The sequence below is a fragment of the Quercus robur genome, chromosome 4 (genome assembly GCF_932294415.1).
Source record: "Quercus robur chromosome 4, dhQueRobu3.1, whole genome shotgun sequence".
Lineage (NCBI taxonomy): Eukaryota > Viridiplantae > Streptophyta > Magnoliopsida > Fagales > Fagaceae > Quercus > Quercus robur.
Genome location: NC_065537.1, coordinates 42,260,705 through 42,279,172, shown reverse-complemented (window position 1 = coordinate 42,279,172; position 18,468 = coordinate 42,260,705). Strand labels below are relative to the sequence as shown.

The window sequence follows — 18,468 nt, the reverse complement described above, 5'->3', positions numbered from 1 at the left end:
GGGAATTGAGTGTTATTATTATTTTTTTTTCCAAATCTTAAGGGAGGGGAGTGTTTTTTCGTTTTAGATTTAGGGTTGAATGTTATCCCCCAAAGAGCTCAAACCTTAAAGGAGGGGACTATCATTTACCCTATCTAAATTGAATGAAGGTGTAGAACTCCAATTATAACTTGTTTAATTCTTGTGAGATATAACTTAGATATGATCAACACTTTCTCAAATCGTGACAAATGGTATTAAAGTCAATTTGATAAAGTTACGTAGTTTGGGGACAATGTAGCTCATTTTCAAACCTAAAAATATTCACATAGAATAGGATTCGTTTGAAAAACTGTCAATTTCATTCATTTCATGGTTAAGATTTTTTTTTTTTTTTTTGGGATCTAACGGCTTACAGACAAGTTTTAAATAATGTGACAAATTGTACCTTTTTAGATTTGTAAATTTAATCTAGATCATGAAATAGATAGGATCTTTATTGCTATCAACCAAACAAAAAGTAGTTAAAAAAAAAAAAAAGAAAAAAAAAAAGAAGAAGAGAACATTCTATCCTCTCTCATAAACCATAGAATCCTCAATTTTGAATAGTTCATTGGCCAACCGACCGATGAAAAATTTTAAGGTTTGAGATTTATGTGTTTTATTAGGGGCTTGCAAAATTCAAATGCCAAAGCAAAGACATATTTATCGTCAAACGGGCCATTATAAGTAGACCAAACAAGTTGGAGAGCTCATAATTAAGACATGAGGCCACCCACATGATAACATTGCTTTTTTTATTTTTTTTTTATATATATATATATTCATATCGGACACAAACACAATAAACAAAAGTAAAATGCTCCAATTAACTTTGTTTCTCTCACCCCTCAAAAAAAAAAAAAAAAAAAAAAAACTCTGTTTCTCTCAAGTACTATAAATAAAATTTGGGCAATTTTTTTCGTTTTTCTCTCTCTCTCGTACACTAAAACATACGCGGATACACCCACCTGGGATTGTCCCTCTCTGCAAGCGAAGACATTGTACAAACACATACCATATTGTACACATGCTGCTGATGATTTCCACTTCAAAAGTGTGAATACAAAATTCTCAGACCCCAAAAGCACAATTTTTTTTAACGCAAGAAAAAAACAACGACTCCCTTTTCTGTATCTCAATCCCCTTCTTAGTAACAACACAGAAAAAAAGATTCAGATCAAGTAAGTTACACTCTAATTTTCTTCCTTTTCATTTTCTTAACCCCACACTCTTTGTCTCACTGTTTTACATTTGGGTACACATGGGCAGTTTCTGATCTTTGCTTTGCTTCTTTCTTTAGTTAATAAAAAAAAAAGAAGAAGGGATTTTTGAGAAAATTAAAAAAAAAAAAAAAAAATTGGGCTTCATTGAGAACAGTGATTCTCTTGCATGCAGACCCGTTTTATTGTTTTCTTAGTTGTTCTCATTTTTATTGCATTTTGGGATTCTGGTGATGTAATGCTATGATCTTGTTTTGTATAATTTGTTTTTTTGGTTTTATTGTGACAAAAAAAGGTAATTTTTTTTTTTCTTTCATTCAGTTATTTTAGGATGTTCTGGTAAAATTGGCTTCTTGGTTTGTTTAATTCAAAGCATGTAAAGTTGGGAATTTTAATGGGTGTAGTCTGTGGTTTAGTTTGGGGAGGAGTTTTGAGAAGTGTGTTTTGGGTTTCATAGGATTTTGGTTATGGGAGGCTATAGTCAGATAGTTGTGCCATTCCCTGTTGCATGCAAGAGATTGGTCACATTTTGTTCTCAAAACGAGTGTTGTTGTTGTTGTTGTTTTTTTTTTTTTTTTTTTTTTTTATCAGCGTGAATATTGGAGGGACTCATTGTCTGTGGTTCATGGTTTCTGGGGTGAGTTTGAAGATAGCTTTTAGGGATGATCTTCTTATTTTAAAAGGGTTACTCTCTAATCTCTCAAAAGATTTTAAACAGTAAATTGATGGGCATTTTTCAGACTTTTCTTTTGTCATAGATTCAGGGTTTTAGGGATTATCTGGTAAATTGGGATTATAGCTCTGCTCTATGCGTGCCTACATGTTCTTTTGCATGAATATATTAAAGATTTATACTCATAAAAAAGAAAAAGAAATTGATTGAGGATTTCTGACCCTCATTCACTTTTTTCTTTTATATTAAAAATATGCATGTTGTGTGTGTATTTTGTATATGGTATCATTATTTGAAAGTATTTTAGATTAACTGAGCTGCCAAAGTGTTTGTGAATTGCTGGGAGGTCTGAATTTTCAATTGGGATTTTCAGGTTTCTTATAACTTGAATGTAATTGAAGATCGGTTCAGCAGGTTTTAGATTAAAATTTTAGAGTTTTATGGCTGTTGCTTTAGAAAATTGATTTCGGGATTGGAATGAATAAATGAATTGAGGTTTGATTAATGGGGGTTGAGACAATGGGGTCTCAGGGTGGTGGTGATAGTAGTGTCAAGCAGTTGCAATTCCAGCCATTGGCACGGCAAAATTCAATGTACAGTCTTACACTTGATGAGGTTCAAAATCAGTTAGGTGACTTGGGGAAGCCACTTAGCAGCATGAACCTTGATGAGCTTCTAAAAAATGTATGGACTGCTGAGGCCAACCAGTCCACAGGTTTGGACATTGAGGACACAGCACAGGCCAATCAAACTGCCCTGCAGCGTCAGGCTAGCCTGTCATTAACAAGTGCACTGAGCAAGAAGACGGTTGATGAGGTTTGGAGAGATATTCAGCAAAGCAAAAATAATCAAGAAAAGAAGTCTCGGGAACGGCAGCCTACATTAGGAGAGATGACTTTGGAGGATTTCTTGGTGAAAGCAGGAGTTGTGGCTCAAACATCTTCGGATAAAAAAGGTGCTGGTCCTGTTGGAATTGATCAGAGTGTAGTGCCACAGTTTTCACAGCAAGGTCAGTGGATGCAGTATCCACAATCACAATATCAGCATCCTCAACAAAGTATGATGGGGGTATATATGCCAGGCCAGCCTATATCACAGCCACTGCATATGGGGGCTGGTGCTGTGATGGATGTTCCATATCCCGACAATCAGATGGCATTAACTTCACCTTTGATGGGTGCATTGTCAGACACACAGATGCCTGGGAGGAAAAGAGGCGCCCCAGAGGACATGATTGAGAAGACTGTTGAGAGAAGGCAGAAGAGGATGATCAAGAACCGTGAATCTGCTGCCCGCTCACGAGCCAGGAAGCAGGTTGGATATCAACATTATTGATTTTTTCAAATCCATTACTATTGTTTATTTTCCTCTTTTATTTTTAAATTTTTTTTTTCTTTCAGTTTTTGTTTTCTTGATTTCCCAATGACTGAAAGATCATTATAACAGGCTTACACGAATGAACTAGAGAACAAAGTTTCACGTCTGGAAGAAGAGAATGAAAGGCTTCGGAAACGGAAGGTTAGGTTCTTCATTTAAGATATTGACGTATTTGTGTGTTTTGCCTTATTTTACATTTTTAATGCCTTATTGTTTTAAAAACGTACTAGTAGTATGATTTCTTTTCTATTTGTGATTTAAGAAAATTAGAAGTCTTAGTTAGAATGGATATAGGGCATTGGTTATGGGTATGTTCCGATGCAGTTTTCTCAATATGACAATTTCAAAAAAGTAATAGACACGACATTGGAGACATATGCTGATAGACTAGAATAAAACTTATATATAGTCAATTTTCATATGCTATAGTTATTCAGTAGTAGCTTATTCACTCAAGCTATTTTTTAATTTATAAGTTACTAAATTTTTTTTCAAAAACTCTTCATGTGTTTCTCTTTATGATTATTACACTATTCTATTAGCAAAAGGTCATATACTCATGAAGAGCACACAAGGAGTGTTAGATATGTTACAAAAAGTTGAAAGTTCCTATTTTCAAACTTTGCTAAATTGATGAAGTATGGCATGCATACCAGGAAGCATCCTATTTCATATGGATTTGTTTGCTAAATAGTCAAAGACCATCTTACTGGCATTTCCTATATTAATTTCTTGTCTTTGAAGATGAGAAACTCTGTGCATTATGTTTTTGCACAAGGCTTGGTTTACTGTTAAATTAGTGGATACATTTATGGGGAAGATGAAAAAGAAAAACGAGAATTTTATATATCTATTAACTGTCTATTTCTCTTGTTTGACCAGGGAAGAAACTAGGAGTGGGGAAAAAACTGGAATTTATTTCAAAAAAATCTCCCATGATTATTATTATTATTATTTTGGGCGTTGGGGAGAGGAGCAGTAATTAGGAGAAAGGCCTTTTTTTCCGATCTTCTCTATCTCCCGACTCCCTCTTTCAAAATTCAATTGCCAACCAATCTTCCTAAGTCTTTTTCTTCCCTTTATTTATTTTTTTTTTTTACATTTCACTTCTAACTTTCATTTTTTCGTTCTATTTTTTTTCAAGCAAAACAACATTTTTCTTAGTTTTAATTCTAAACCTGTTAGTGTCTATTTGGCATTGGCTTATAAGCCATCTTTTCTGTTTTTTAGCTTTTATGTACAGCTTTTTAAAGCCTCATTTTTTCTTACTTTTTTTGTCTTTTTTAAAGTACAAGTATACAATGTACTTTAGCATTTTTTCAGCAAAAAGCTAAATAAGCTATTCCCAAATGTACACTTAGATTTTTATTTTTTTTATTTTTTTATTTTTTTAATATTGCACTAATCAGTATGTTGATGCAAATTTGTGATCGTTTAGATTCTCATGGATACACTAGGTTTTGTAGACATCTCAGCTGTTGGCTTGTGATTTACTTGACATGAATCCATGGTAGATAATACTTTGTATTCAATTTTTGAAGGATTAACCTTGATTTCAATATCAGAAAGTAGTTATTAATAATCTGTCACATGAATACATTTTAATTTACAAGCATGTTCATCTTGGGATGTCTATTTCTATAGGGTGGTTTTATGGCCTTGTTGAATAGAGTTTTATTTCCTATCTAAAGAGGGAGAAAGTATGGTTCCCACAGCTGTTTGGGGACACCATGAGAGGGGCGCTCTATGAGACTATATCATAAGATGATTTTTCCTAAAGAGGGGGTGTGAGAATAAAGAGGTTGGGCCTTGGTGTGTTGACAAGTGCCTTCCACTAAAACAGACAAGTTGTAGGTTCGAGTTGGGGAATATAGTATCTCCAAAAAAAGAAAAAAATCTTGGGGGCAAGGTTATCTACCATAACCTCTCCCAGACCATGCAAAACTAGGAGCTTTGTGCACTGGGTGTGACCTTTTTAGGGGTGAGACCAAACTTGTGTTGCGTATAAGTTGAAACTAATGTCAACATATTACAACCAACTGAAATGGTGGAACCATTAATTGAAATTATACTAGGAATATAATTACTCTAGTAAGTGTTTCAAATATGGATTAGCAAACACTAGATGCCCTATATTGTTCAGAAGAAGAGGAAAATATTCTCATATAGAACTATCAACTGTGTCCATTCCAGGATTTTGGACCTAAGGGACTAATTTTTTATATACTAGTAAAGAAGAGACATCTGTAAGTTTTGCAGTCACTCTATAGTTGTGTGGTGTGGTTGCCTCTTTTCTTTTGGTAAGCATGTTGTATGTTGTGTGATTACTTAACCCTGTATTTGGACTTATCACATTGCATTCATATATTTAATTATATTTATTAATCTTAAATGGAAACCCGTTTAAAATTATGCAACACTGGATATGGACTCACAATATCAGCTTTTCAGAGTACCAGTTACTTCATCCTATATGATTTTGCAAAGAGTTGCATTTCATTCATATATCAGAATTTGAATTTGTCAATCCAACCAGGTCACTCTGTCTAAAGGAAATTGACCAACATGCAGACTATCAATGAGAGCTGTTTTCATTCATATAGGTTGGTCATTAAACCAAACCAGTTTAGTTCTTTAATATATTAATCAAATTTGACTAGTATTTTCACCTAAGTCAAAGTCTGTAAGAAAGTAAGAGCAGCAGGGGAGAAAGTTTTGTCAATAAAAGATAGTGATGACTTTGTCGTATAAACAATATTAGTACTTATTTTTCTCTGGTTGGTTACTGATTACTTTTAATTGGGTGGCAGTGGTCAAACAGGATTCGTATGGGGCACATACCTATAAGTATGATTGAAAATCATTTGCTGCCTTGACGTTCTTCCCTTCATATTTATTCCATTTAGTTATTTCTTGCTGGGGCTCCTTTATCATGTTATTCTTTCGTCTTTCTTGCTTAAGGCATTTCATTAGCAGAAAGCAGACAGGATCCATGGTTTGTTACTAGTTAAGCAAACTTCATCATTTTGACGATGATGATAGCAATGATAAAAATACTGATGACCAATTGATAACGTGGTCATTTTTAGAACCTGGATTCAACATGGCAACATATTGCCATGATTGACAGTGGTCATTTTTATAATGTAGTCTGGGTTGGTATGCTAATCTTGTTTGTCATGAAGCATGAATGTAGCTTGGTACTGTAATATAAGAGGTAAAGCTTTTAATACTTGTTATACTTATCCTAAAATTCTTTCTTCTTTCAACCAATTTGATTACAGTCATGTTGTACTTAACTTTGGTCCTTGTCTTTCAGGAGCTGGAGCAAATGTTGCCAATTGTGCCCCCTCCAGAGCCGAGGTATCAGCTTCGTAGAACAACGTCAGCTCCATTCTGACATGTATTTCTGTATGTGGAAGCTCTGTAGATATGAAACATATGGGGAAGCTCCTTTTTAGTTTGTTTATTTAGGTGGATGTAAGCAAAGCTGTCTCTTGATACGTCTCTCTCACTGAATGAGTTGTCTGTTGCAATGCAGTCCATGGTTTGCTTCAGCCTACAATGTGATGTTGTTGTATCTATTTCTCTGTGAAATTATGTGTTATAATTTTAATTTTTTTCAAACTGTTGTACTCTTTCACTAATGAGTTTCTACAGATGTTTATGCTCAGTGCTATGACATAGTTTCATCTAAACCATAGTAAAATATGCTAATTAAAGTATTATACATGTGTACTCGTTACAATATCACACAAAAATATTTTGAAAAAATATGTTTTGTAATTAAAAGTATAACACACGTATTCAAAATGCTCATATTAAATTTATATATAACAATATTTCAATTTAACAAAACTTGTATTCTAGTATTCCAGTATTATGACTGTTTATTGTGTCAAGTTATGTCATTATATACGATCTACAATTATCAAAATTATTATGTAATAATTTACCTTTAAAAAATCTAATATCTATTAATTCCATGTTTTATTATTTATATTATAATATTATATGTGGTCATAAATATTATAAAACTATATATATGTTTATAAATTTTTTAAAAAGCAAACTATTTAAAAACCAAACTATTGTGTCAATTTTTTGTTATTTCAACAGAGTAGCCCAAACACATGGACCAATTCCATGTGTATTCTTTCTAAAGGGAAAATATGAGATTTTATGGATTGGAGGGTAAAAGATGATTTTGTTTAAAAAAATTTAAATGGTTTTATTGAACAAAATTGACCCCCAAGTCCATACATGCCTCCGTCCATGCTCTAACAAGGCTAGGGGGTGCGTTTCCTTTAAAGGAACCAACCAGATGGGGCCAAACGAACCAAGTTGCCTCAAATGACATAAAACTAGAAGATCATAGCTTTTTATGAAATCCCACTGCTCTAGGCTGGTGTTTTGCTTTTACCTACTAGTTAAAGTGGTCTTTCTCTTGAAAATGAGGATCTTGGCAGTACCTCTAAACTGTTGCAAAAGCCAAAGAATCTCTTGTGCTTCAAGGGACATCACATATCTCACAATAACACTCTTTTTACTCCTCATTTGTTCATATACACAGTTTTTGTCCAATACATTCAACAGATATTAAATGAATTTTCTATGTATTTGAAAGCATAAACAAAAAGTCCTCTTTCTCCCTCACCACACTGCTCCAAAATAAACCAACTTCGTGATTAGAATATATATATCATCTTACTTGGTTGTAAATCCCCTTTTTCATATCTTTTGCAAGTTTGCTGACTCAAGTGTGAGGTACGGTACTTCACTCTTTGTTGAATGTTGATGCAAGTAGCGGGCTCAACTTTCCTAACTTAAACCTGGGTCTACAAGTCAAGCCAATCAAAGCTCAATGTGCCAAGGTGACAAAACCGGCCCTGACAACTCCTATCTACCTAATTGAAGATTTTTAAAAACGTTATTCAAACCATAGCTTCATCTCTAAACATACTAGGCAAAAGGACCGAATTGCACTCTTACAAGTTCATTTCCAATAGAGAGTAGGTCAAATGAAATTGGATACATGAATTTCTCATAATATAAATTTGCAAGTTGTGCTTTTGGCTATGAAATTATTTTCTACTAAGAGGGGTTCCCTAAAAAACTGGAGTGAAACGTCATTACCAGTGAACAATGTTTAGTAGCTCACTGCAAGTTGCACAGTAACATAAACAAATAGATCAATGAAGAAAGAAAAAGGCATGTATAGCAATGTTCTTTTTTGATAATTTGATAGTTACAACTGGGAAGAGGAATTTGAATTCTAAACGTCTCTGTTGAAAACACCCAAGAGAAAAGTTAAGGCATTGACATCAATCAACATTCCCACACACAGGTCTCAAAACATATAAAAGTAACTATCAGATCCTATTTGGTTGGAGCAGTACTATTACAAATTCTATTGAACTGTTTATAAGATTGAAAACAAAGAATTGTGTTTAATTGTTTTCAAAATTAAAAAAAAAAAAAAAAAAATTGCTAATTCAAAAACTTCTGTGTAATCCTTCCCTAAGCTAGCTTAATACCTAAAATTATATCTAGTGACTCAATAGCTATTACAAAATTGACAGCTTAAATCAAATCCTTAACAAAAGAACATGGATGATTTAACTGCATCATTCAATTTGGGCAATTCTGGCACTGGGACAGCACCAGAAGATGTGACACCACCACCCGAAGAGGAACGGTCTGATATGTCGTCAAACTTAATAAACTGTGTCACCTGGGAGGCCGCCAAGTGGGCGTACATGATTGGAGCAACTGCAGTAACCACAGAAATAAAATGGTAAGACATTTAAGAAAAACTCAGATAACCAAGTGAAATAGTCTAACGCACATATATATATCACTAAGATTTGATCATCTCCATGATACTAACACTACGTTTTTGCATTAACAGAACGACATAAGGTATAAAATTCAACTCCAAAAATTCTGATTCATGTATACTGAGTGCATTTGCTATATATATATATAGATGAACTAATGTGAACACTTTTATCAGTCTCCAAAACATGGTGGACTGTCCTTAACATCCCATCTGACAATTTTTTAGTACTTGACGGGTTCAATCGATCAAGTTAAGCCCAACACAAACATCAAGTCATTTGGAAGAGGTTGTATTTGAATGCTTGTTGCTAGAATTGCCATGCCATAAGCAAACTCTACTTTTAATTAACTTATAGCACCAAAATGAGCTAGCATAGGATTATAGTTGGAACATGAGCATTATGTGATAAAGAAACAAATAACATAGAAACATTACCTATTGATATGGCTGAAGTGCTCCTTTGGTACCTGAATAAGATTAAAAATGTGTAAATTTAGTTGAAATTCACTCAGAAAAAATTCATTGCCATCATCTAAAACTTGTCTCTAAAAAGAAAAATTTAAAGTATATATATACTTACACATAAGATAATGAATGAACTAGCTCCTGCAGATCATTCGCTGAAAAACCAATCTCATCATATAGAAGATGGTAATGTGTAGGTCGACTTGTCCCCTATTCAAAAATCAATTAATTATAACATTTTCAACATAGCATAATCAGGTACCACAAATGTGTAATAGTAACTCGTGAACAGAGTAGAAAAGGTACACATAAAGGTAGCGTATAAACATTCTTTAGAATATCTAAGTACTTACTGCAATTATACTTCTAAGGCATATAGATATACGTCTTTTATAGAAAGTGCAGGGAAAGAAGAAAAATGAAATAAATGGACTTTTTCATATGTCATCATGAAAAGACAAACTAAGATCATTTTGTAGTCAAAATCAACCAGTTCTAGTAAAAAAGACACTCACAATCATCCCAGCATGAGCACACAAGTAAAAATCATTGTTCCTTGGGTGACAAACTTTGCTGTCAATGACAGTTCCTGTAAAGAATCAAGGGAAAAAAAGATAAACCAATTACTGTAAGGACCTTTTCTTTTTCTTTTTTTTTTGAAGTTTTTCATAAAAGATTGACTAACCAGGTGGAACATTTTCAGTAGCTCCTCTAGCCTGGAAGAACCTTGTATGATGATTCTTTTGTGCAACAATTACTGTGAACTTTGGATGCCACGATTCCTCTTGGAGCTTGCAGGCCTGAAAGACAAAAGCTAATTTTAAGCTAGAATTTCTTTCTTACAAGGTAAAGAGATTAGAGAGAAGTGATAGATTGGTCATATGCATACCTCAATGATCTGATCCAATTCAATGTTCAACACTTGATTAAACTGTGATTCACTCACTCCATCCCTAAAGCAAGATTCAACCCAGAAATAAGCAGATCAGGGAAATGAAATGAGAGTAAGACAAGTAAAATGCACAATGATGAAGAAACCTTTACTGATCTTTGTAACAGTGTAAGTTGTAGCATTAGAGATCAGTTAGTATACCGAATTTTCTGTTAGATAATCACACCAGAAAATATTAATTTGTATTAATAATGACTTATTGAAATTAAATTTCAACAGCAAGCGTACCGACTTGGCCACTAGAAAAAAAATCTTTACAGGAGATGAATGTATCATCTCCTGAAATGATGTTACCTAGACACAAGACACACAGAGGACCATGGGAACTCTATTGGAGAATGTTGTTGGGTAATGGGCTAAAAGATCATTAGATTACTTGTGTCATCAAATTCAAATTATCTTATCAATACATATATTCTCAAACATTTTCTTCCCAAAATTCTGTAGAAGCATATTTATACATATAGATATTTATTGATGTACACATAGGTATTTTACCAATTGCATAAAAATATGTTTTTTATTTTTATTTTATTTTAATAATTTTATAAGTTTTGGCCCCAAGGGGAAATTGCAAAACAATATGTGACTACTGTGTACCTGAAAATAATTATCTGCTGAGGCTTCCTATTTGAACTTTCGTAGAAGTCCATCAACAGCTCCCTGTATATTTTAAAGAACACAATGGAAAATGTAAGTCAACCAATAAAAATAGACTGCTAAAATCTCTGGCATTCAAGTGATGAATTTGGCACAAAGACTAAATATCTTATTCTTACAGAAATCAAGAAGATTCAACACTTGCTAATCTTGTAATTGGGGAAAATAAAGAGAAGCCTACCTGAAAATTCCCTCATCCACCACCCTTGTAATTCCATTTTCATTTGTTTTATGCACAGGCTTGAAGAGAGAATCAATCATTTCAACCTTTGGTGATTGGGTACAGACAGAAGCTCTATAGCGAGAAACCTGTGGCCAGTCTCTGGAACCAACAACCTAATAAAATTCCAAAATGTAAAATCTATGTTTCAAATGAATTACTATCTTGGCTTATTCTGTAAGTGAAAGCATGGCACTGTTTTCAGTCAGCATAGATTGGTGAATTTTTTTTGAATTTGGAAAGAATATCATTTAACAAGAACCAGGACATACAATGTTTTAGATCAAAGAAAAATCACTTACTGCAGCAACAGATGGCATATCGGACCGGCCAGGAGAACCATGTGACACATCCATTCCCAGGATTAGGGTGGGAATTTCAGAAATCAAAGGTAAGGAATTAGAAAGCTCAATTGTTAGCAGTGAATTTAGTCCTCCAAGCTGAAAGGTGGCATGAAAGTGAGAACAGGATCAAAGAATGAATAAACAGAGAAAGATAAGACAATTGTCCACAAAGTTATCTTGATTCTTTACCTTGGCATTAATTTTAAGTAGCACATTTGTTATGTACTGATCGTTCAGTCTTGTAGGTGCAATGCATTGTGTAACAATTCCACAAAGAACAAGATTTCTCCTTTTCCATGGACCTTCAATATGATGGGTTGATTTTATTAGAAAAATCATTAAGATATCAAAGTTCTAATAGAAACAAGATTAGGTATGCGCATGTGTGTGTATATATATAAATACTCAAGTGGCCAGACCATAAATCTCGGAATTCTTCCTCTCTGGAAGAACACACAAAAAGAATTCTGGTTTTTGCTTTAATTTGGACCCGATCATCTCTATCATTCTACCCACTCTAACTGGTGCAGATGCATGCCTATCTTGAGGACTCTCATGAAATTCTCCCCTTGGTTGACTAATGGACTACCAGTGTAAAAAATAAGAAAGAATTAGAAGAAAAATAATGAATTAACTAAAAAGGTAAGCAGAAATGACAATTAATTCACAGCATACTTACAAGCCCTTTCGCTTCACCAATCTTCCTAAGGTCTCTTACCAGCCTTAATATATCACAGCGTGCCGAGAAGTTCACCACAGCCCAATTCTCAATCTTCACTGGATTTACAAATTTCTATAGACAATTAAACAAAAATGTCAAGTAACAAGTACAGAAAATTAGAACGAGCAAAATGAAAATACAGAAGAAAAGCAACACCTTATTGTTGAAATTCCACCTCCCATTTCGAGGCAAGAACTCCTCTCCGTTACCGGTTGTTAGCTGCAGTAACATATCAGTAAAAAGAAGCAGCAAAATTAGTAACATATCAGTAAAAAGAGAAGAAGAAAAAAAAAAAAATTCAAAGCAGCCAGATTCAGAAATAATGAAGGAGAAGGCCACAAGCATGGCAAGCAAACAGATATTTACCCTTGGGGCTGGCAATACACGACCTTCAACCTGGGTAAATTCACTACTTATTGAAATTCTAGAAGAATGAAGCATTTGGTCGTCATTATACCTACTAGTTATAAATGCCTGCAAAAATAGGCCAAGTTTAACTTGGAATCTAAGCAGCTTTTAATGAAAAATATACAAACTATATTAACAGAATCTACATCTCTCAAAGAATCCATCCTTTCTTTTGGTTTTTGCCGTGATTTCTCCACTAGTGAAGCTCTTTGCTGACCAGACAATGCCTTGGTATAGCGTTGCAGTGGAACCAAGGTGCAAAGCTACAGAGGAAGAGAAACTAGATTATAGTTTTAAATCCAAAAAGAAAAGAAAAGAAAAAAAAAAAAAAAATCTGACATCCAGAAGTATCTGTCACCTCAATAGGAAAGTAGGTTGGTTGCTTTGGTTTCCCAACATTGATGCATGGATAATATGCTGAATTGGGTAAGTATATTTGCTTATGATTAACAAAATAGTCATACACAGTTGTTTCAACAACTTCGGTTTCACCATTTGCCTTTCTTTGCTTTAATGAAAACCTATGATAAAGTATAAACAAGTCTTAGTGATTACAGCTTAATCATTGAAATTGTCAGCCAAAAAGTAAATGTATAACTACTGAAAAAACTTACTTCTGATCTTTGCAAATTTGATCACTCAATCCAGTGATTTTGTACTCATTGTTATTAACTCTAATCCTCAAATTTTTCAGCGTCTTCTTAGCCTGGAAGCAAAATAGTACAAGTTCATAACCATCAAACCTCATACATCAACCTTATCAACATTTAGAGTAAACAGACAATTACCTTTATCCAATCAATTCGATTACGATCAGATTTTTGGTTGCTGGTGAGGAAATCCATTACAGGCCCAGGCTGTACAATCATTGTAGTGGATACGTCTGCACATGAACAAGAATTAAGACAACAATCAATTAATCAGAGACTGAAAAATGGTTTTCAATAGAAATTGCCTATCTGTACAGAGACTTACCCATATTCAGTGATAGACCTCCTTCTGTGGCTCTGAAACTCGAATGGAAACCTCGGCATCCAAGGACACCACCATCCAAATTTATGAAGCTTCTTTCATTGCCGTGGAAGAATGACTGTCGGACTAGGAGGCAACCCCTGAAAAAATATATATTAAGTTAGACCAAATCATGTTGAGGTTAAGCCATGAAAAATCACTATCACACAAGCACTAAACAGTTAAGTAACTTACTGCTTTGCTGCATTCTGTCTTAGTATGATGTCAAGAACTCTCACAGCTTCTTGAAATCTATCTGATTCCTGACCATGCAATGCATCCAGAATTGCTTGCATTGGTATTTTTGCGGCGTAACTTATCTGCACCTTATAAGTCTTGGACTGAAATGGGCGCCTAGATCTCTTCCTATCACTTTCATCATCTCCAGGGCTACCTCTTTTGCTGACCCTGATAGACAATTACAACTTTACTAAGCCAATGTCTTAAAAAAAACACATTAGTTGATATTTAAGTCTAGTGAAAACTATAGCCAATACCACATTACCTGTTTGACGAGGGAGTGTCCAACACCACAAGGAGTTCAAGTTTATTTTGTGCAAGAGGACCGAAGGTAAACAAGCTATTCTCTCCATCATAAGCAAATTCTTTACCTCGAAATTCATTATCGTAGACCTCCTTAGCTTTGTCTATAACTTTTCTTCCAATACCTTTTGCATCAACCGGATGTCCATCTTCATAAGACAGAGCAACCTAAGCCCACAAAAACCAAAATCTCAGGACATATACTTAAAAATCGCTGTAAATACAATTCCAACATTAACAACAACAAAAAAAGCCTTAGTCCGAGAGAAATTTTGGGTCAGCTATGGATCCTTGAAAATTAGCTAGCGTCTGCCATACGTATTATTTTCCTCTATTTTCCTATTTTTTAAGTCTTTTTTTTCCCCTTAATTGACATATCATTTTTTCTTACTTTTACTAATGTGAATTTTTTTTCTTAAGATAAAATAGAATTTCAACTTATGGTATCCACTCTATGATAATGGCCTTTTATTATCAAATCAAGGCATCAATTGGTTTCACGTGTAGATGAAGTTCAGATCCCAGATATTTTATACTACTAATATGATTTTTGATCTATGTAGCACGGATACGAATACAATACGTAGTACAACATGATACGTAGTACAACAACATGACATTTTTTGAAAAATTAAGATACGATACATAGAGGATATGACAATTTACTAATTAATTAATATTTATTTTTAGGTATATATATATATATATTATATTTGGAATAAGTTATGTTTATTATGGATTTAACAAGTATGTAACAATAATGAAATGTTTGGAAATATATAAAAATTAATTTAAAGACAATAAAATATTGTTTAAAGTACGAATAAAAGAATTCATATAAACTAGACACTCATTAAAAACTTCAAATAAACAACATTCAACATCAAAATAGAACAATTGAATTAAAAAAAAAAAAAAAAAATTCTTCTAGAGCGTGTACTTGACACGTTTGTGTCCGTGTCGGATGTGTGTCCCACACCAGTAAGTTGGCAATTTTGCCATGTCCATGCTTCCCAATTTTTATTATCAATACACTCTTTCTTATAGTTCATCAGTCACTCTCCTTTGAACATGACTGAACCATTTTTAAGTAATTCTCTCTCGTCTTTTTATCCATAGGAATGGTTATTTAAAAGGAAGTTGAAGAGAGAGTGTTGAGCGAAGGAGATTCATACACTGTAATGGTAGAAGCAACCAGCAATCTTGGGCACGTCAACTTTGAAATGGTTAGTTAGAAGTGACAGCCTCTGCCCTTTATTTCCGTAATCACGCCTGGCCATGGGCAAGCGTTTGGGAGTTGATGTTTTCTTTAATGGTTCAGAGACCTTTGCTGGCTCTGCTATGATGGGGATAACATTGGCCGGGACCACGGGTGGAGGAGGTGGCAGAGAATCCAGCTTATCACTGCCTTCTGGAGAAGCCATTTCCTGAATCCTGTTTAGCCAAAAAATTAAAGCATAATGTAATCACAGATAATGCACGATTAAATAAAAAACACTAGTCATATTTGCATTATACTTCAAAAAAACTAATTTAGTTATAGTTGAGGTTTCTTGTAGTTGTTAACAAAGCCCAAATCTACCTAGTATATGTCTGATGTAAGACTCGGAGCACACCCCACAACACAAACTTAATTAATATCCAATTAATGGCTTTGATATAATTTATAACGACTAAAAGAAAAATGTTAGTCACATCTACGCTATACTCCAAAAGGATTGGTTTAGCCACCATTGAAGCTCATTATAGTTGTTATTAAAGCCTAAAAGTACCTAGTATATGCACGATATAGGACTTGGCACATGCTCCACAACAAACACTCAATCAATATCTAATAAATCTGGGACGATACACAAACATTGCCATCAAAACAAATAAAAGCCACTATAATGGTAAACTAAAACAATATATCTCACACTTTTGCCCTCAGGTATTGTTAAATATGTCTGAGTATTAAAAGGAAACTAGTAAATTAACCATAACTACTACAAAATGGAATAACAAAGCCCTTTAAGTTACCACAACAAGGCCAGGCAATCCAATCTAAAGGAGACCATACTGTAGAAATGTATGGAATACAATTAACCTCCTGCTCTGTTAGGATGCAGGACACATGTAGGGAAAGGTTAAAAAATCTATTTCTCATTTGCTGGCTCTCCAAAAAGAAGCAATACAAATGGAATAACTAACTTAGAAGTACCCAAAAAGGATGAGTGCATTGTTCTGGTTCTTTAAAACAGAAAGGAGACTTCACATCTTGAGAATGAACCCTTTATACAGAAGAAAAATCCAAAGAAAACACCCAATTTGCGTTTCCCTTCATTTTTAACACCATTCACACCAACCACACACAGAATTACATGACTCATGCGGTACCCAAAGGTTTAATAGTAAAAATATCTAGCATCTAGCACAGGACATTTAGCAAAGCATAGACTGCGAAAAGATGAGGATGACTCTCAATTCAATCAACAATAATGATTATAAACAATAGGACAAAGTTTGACTACAAACTTATTTATTGCTAATGATAATAATTTCACTTAATATATTTTTATTCGATGTGATTTTTAATAAATTCACCCTTGGATAACTTTTTTTTTTTTTTTTGGTTACATTCTTCATGTTGAGATCAAAGATCAATAGTTATGTCATCAATTAAATGTTTACATTTCAAATTTTTGTAGTATAAAATTATGCATAAACAATAAGTTTATGAATCAAATAGTAAATAATACCCAATGGTGAGATTTTCAAAATATATAGTTATATTAATTATTTTAGTGAGAATTATAGTTATTAGTTGCTGCCACACCTTTTACCCTTTTTTCTCTCTCTTGTGTATATGTTTATTTCACTAAAAAAAAAAAAAAACTTGTAACCAAACTCTGTCCATTGATACATTTAAGTTAACATAAAACAAAACGTTATTAAATATACCAGCAAAAAAAAAAAAAAAAAACGTTATTAAATATTATTATATACAAGAACAAGCATAACACATACTTAACTTTTTACAATACACGATTCTCAAAAAAAAACTTTTTACAATACACTGAAACATTAGTATTTTGTATACATGCCTATTGAAGTATGAGAAAAATAAGACATAATAAACTAGTTTTTTTCGATAAGGAAAAAAAAAATCTTTGTACAACAAAAACAATCTCTTTTTCTCTTTTTAAATTTAAAAAACGCTAGCATAAATATCCGATTAATAGGAAGCAAATAAAACTTATACTGATTTATCCAAAAAAAAGAAGAAAAAAAAAACGAAGCAAATTATTAAAAGAACATGATTCTTGCACAAAAGCGTACAGCTTCGGAAAACAAAGAGTTACAACTTTACAACCAGGAAGAACATATATATAGTATTTTTTATAAGAAAAAAAAAAACCATGGTATATGTCATATGTGATGAGAAACAAGAGCCGTGTTTCTATAATTAAGAAAAAAGCAAAGCACTGTGATCAGCAGTGAACAGAACCCAATAGTTCCATATTTAGTATAAGAGACAGCCAACACTAGAAAAAGAGAGAGAAAGAGAAAGAATGGAGGTGTGAGAATGTACCAATGTATAACCTGAAAGTTGAAGAAGAAAAACGAAAGCCCTTGATAGTAGGTATGAACGAAACAAGATTAGTAATCTAAGAAACAAATATATAGAAGAACCTCTATTTTTTGTTGTTGTGTTTTTGGGTTTGGCTTTCAGTCTCTATATCTATATATATATATATTATAAAAATCTTCTTTTATTGTAACTTTATCGTAACTTTAACGTGTCAATGTGTCGGATTGATGAAATTATTATGAATGTGATTGCCACCTACATGTTTTGTTTTTTTCTTTTTTTGGGTTAGGGTTTTGAATTGGAGTCATATTCATTGTTTGGGTTGTTTGGCTTTTCTACTCTGATGATGATAGGGTTTTTGTTTGAGGATTTCACGCGTCTTTAACGTGTTACAACTTACGTGTGTATCTGTGGAGAAAATCTAGGGGCCTAGAAAATCT

General features: G+C 33.4%; 2 protein-coding genes across 3 annotated transcripts; one reads left to right on the top strand and one right to left on the bottom strand.

Moving 5' to 3' along the window:
* The first annotated feature begins 923 nt into the window (after positions 1 to 923).
* Positions 924 to 6,970, top strand: LOC126721857 (ABSCISIC ACID-INSENSITIVE 5-like protein 2). Of its 2 annotated transcripts, XM_050424932.1 has the most exons (5): positions 924 to 1,202; positions 2,288 to 3,228; positions 3,361 to 3,432; positions 5,828 to 5,894; positions 6,611 to 6,856. In XM_050424932.1, the coding sequence occupies exons 2-4, from the start codon at positions 2,419 to 2,421 to the stop codon at positions 5,849 to 5,851; spliced, it is 906 nt and encodes a 301-aa protein (XP_050280889.1). In that variant the 5' UTR covers positions 924 to 1,202; positions 2,288 to 2,418; the 3' UTR covers positions 5,852 to 5,894; positions 6,611 to 6,856. The 2 variants fall into 2 exon arrangements, with proteins under 2 accessions (XP_050280889.1, XP_050280888.1); XM_050424931.1 differs by lacking the exon at positions 5,828 to 5,894 and having other exon boundaries at positions 928 to 1,202; positions 6,611 to 6,970.
* A 1,679-nt stretch (positions 6,971 to 8,649) lies between these two features.
* On the bottom strand, positions 8,650 to 18,147 carry LOC126721855 (protein argonaute 4A-like). Its single transcript, XM_050424930.1, has 23 exons — positions 18,029 to 18,147; positions 15,633 to 15,891; positions 14,420 to 14,625; positions 14,110 to 14,322; positions 13,879 to 14,015; positions 13,692 to 13,786; positions 13,518 to 13,609; positions 13,262 to 13,424; positions 13,050 to 13,166; positions 12,862 to 12,969; positions 12,652 to 12,714; positions 12,454 to 12,567; positions 12,194 to 12,359; positions 11,964 to 12,076; positions 11,733 to 11,870; positions 11,392 to 11,546; positions 11,151 to 11,213; positions 10,488 to 10,551; positions 10,284 to 10,398; positions 10,114 to 10,187; positions 9,714 to 9,808; positions 9,569 to 9,600; positions 8,650 to 9,063 (listed from the first exon to the last, which is right to left on the bottom strand). Exons 2-23 carry the CDS (start codon positions 15,879 to 15,881, stop codon positions 8,888 to 8,890), a joined length of 2,748 nt encoding a protein of 915 aa, XP_050280887.1. The 5' UTR covers positions 15,882 to 15,891; positions 18,029 to 18,147; the 3' UTR covers positions 8,650 to 8,887.
* Between the last annotated feature and the right edge of the window lie 321 nt (positions 18,148 to 18,468).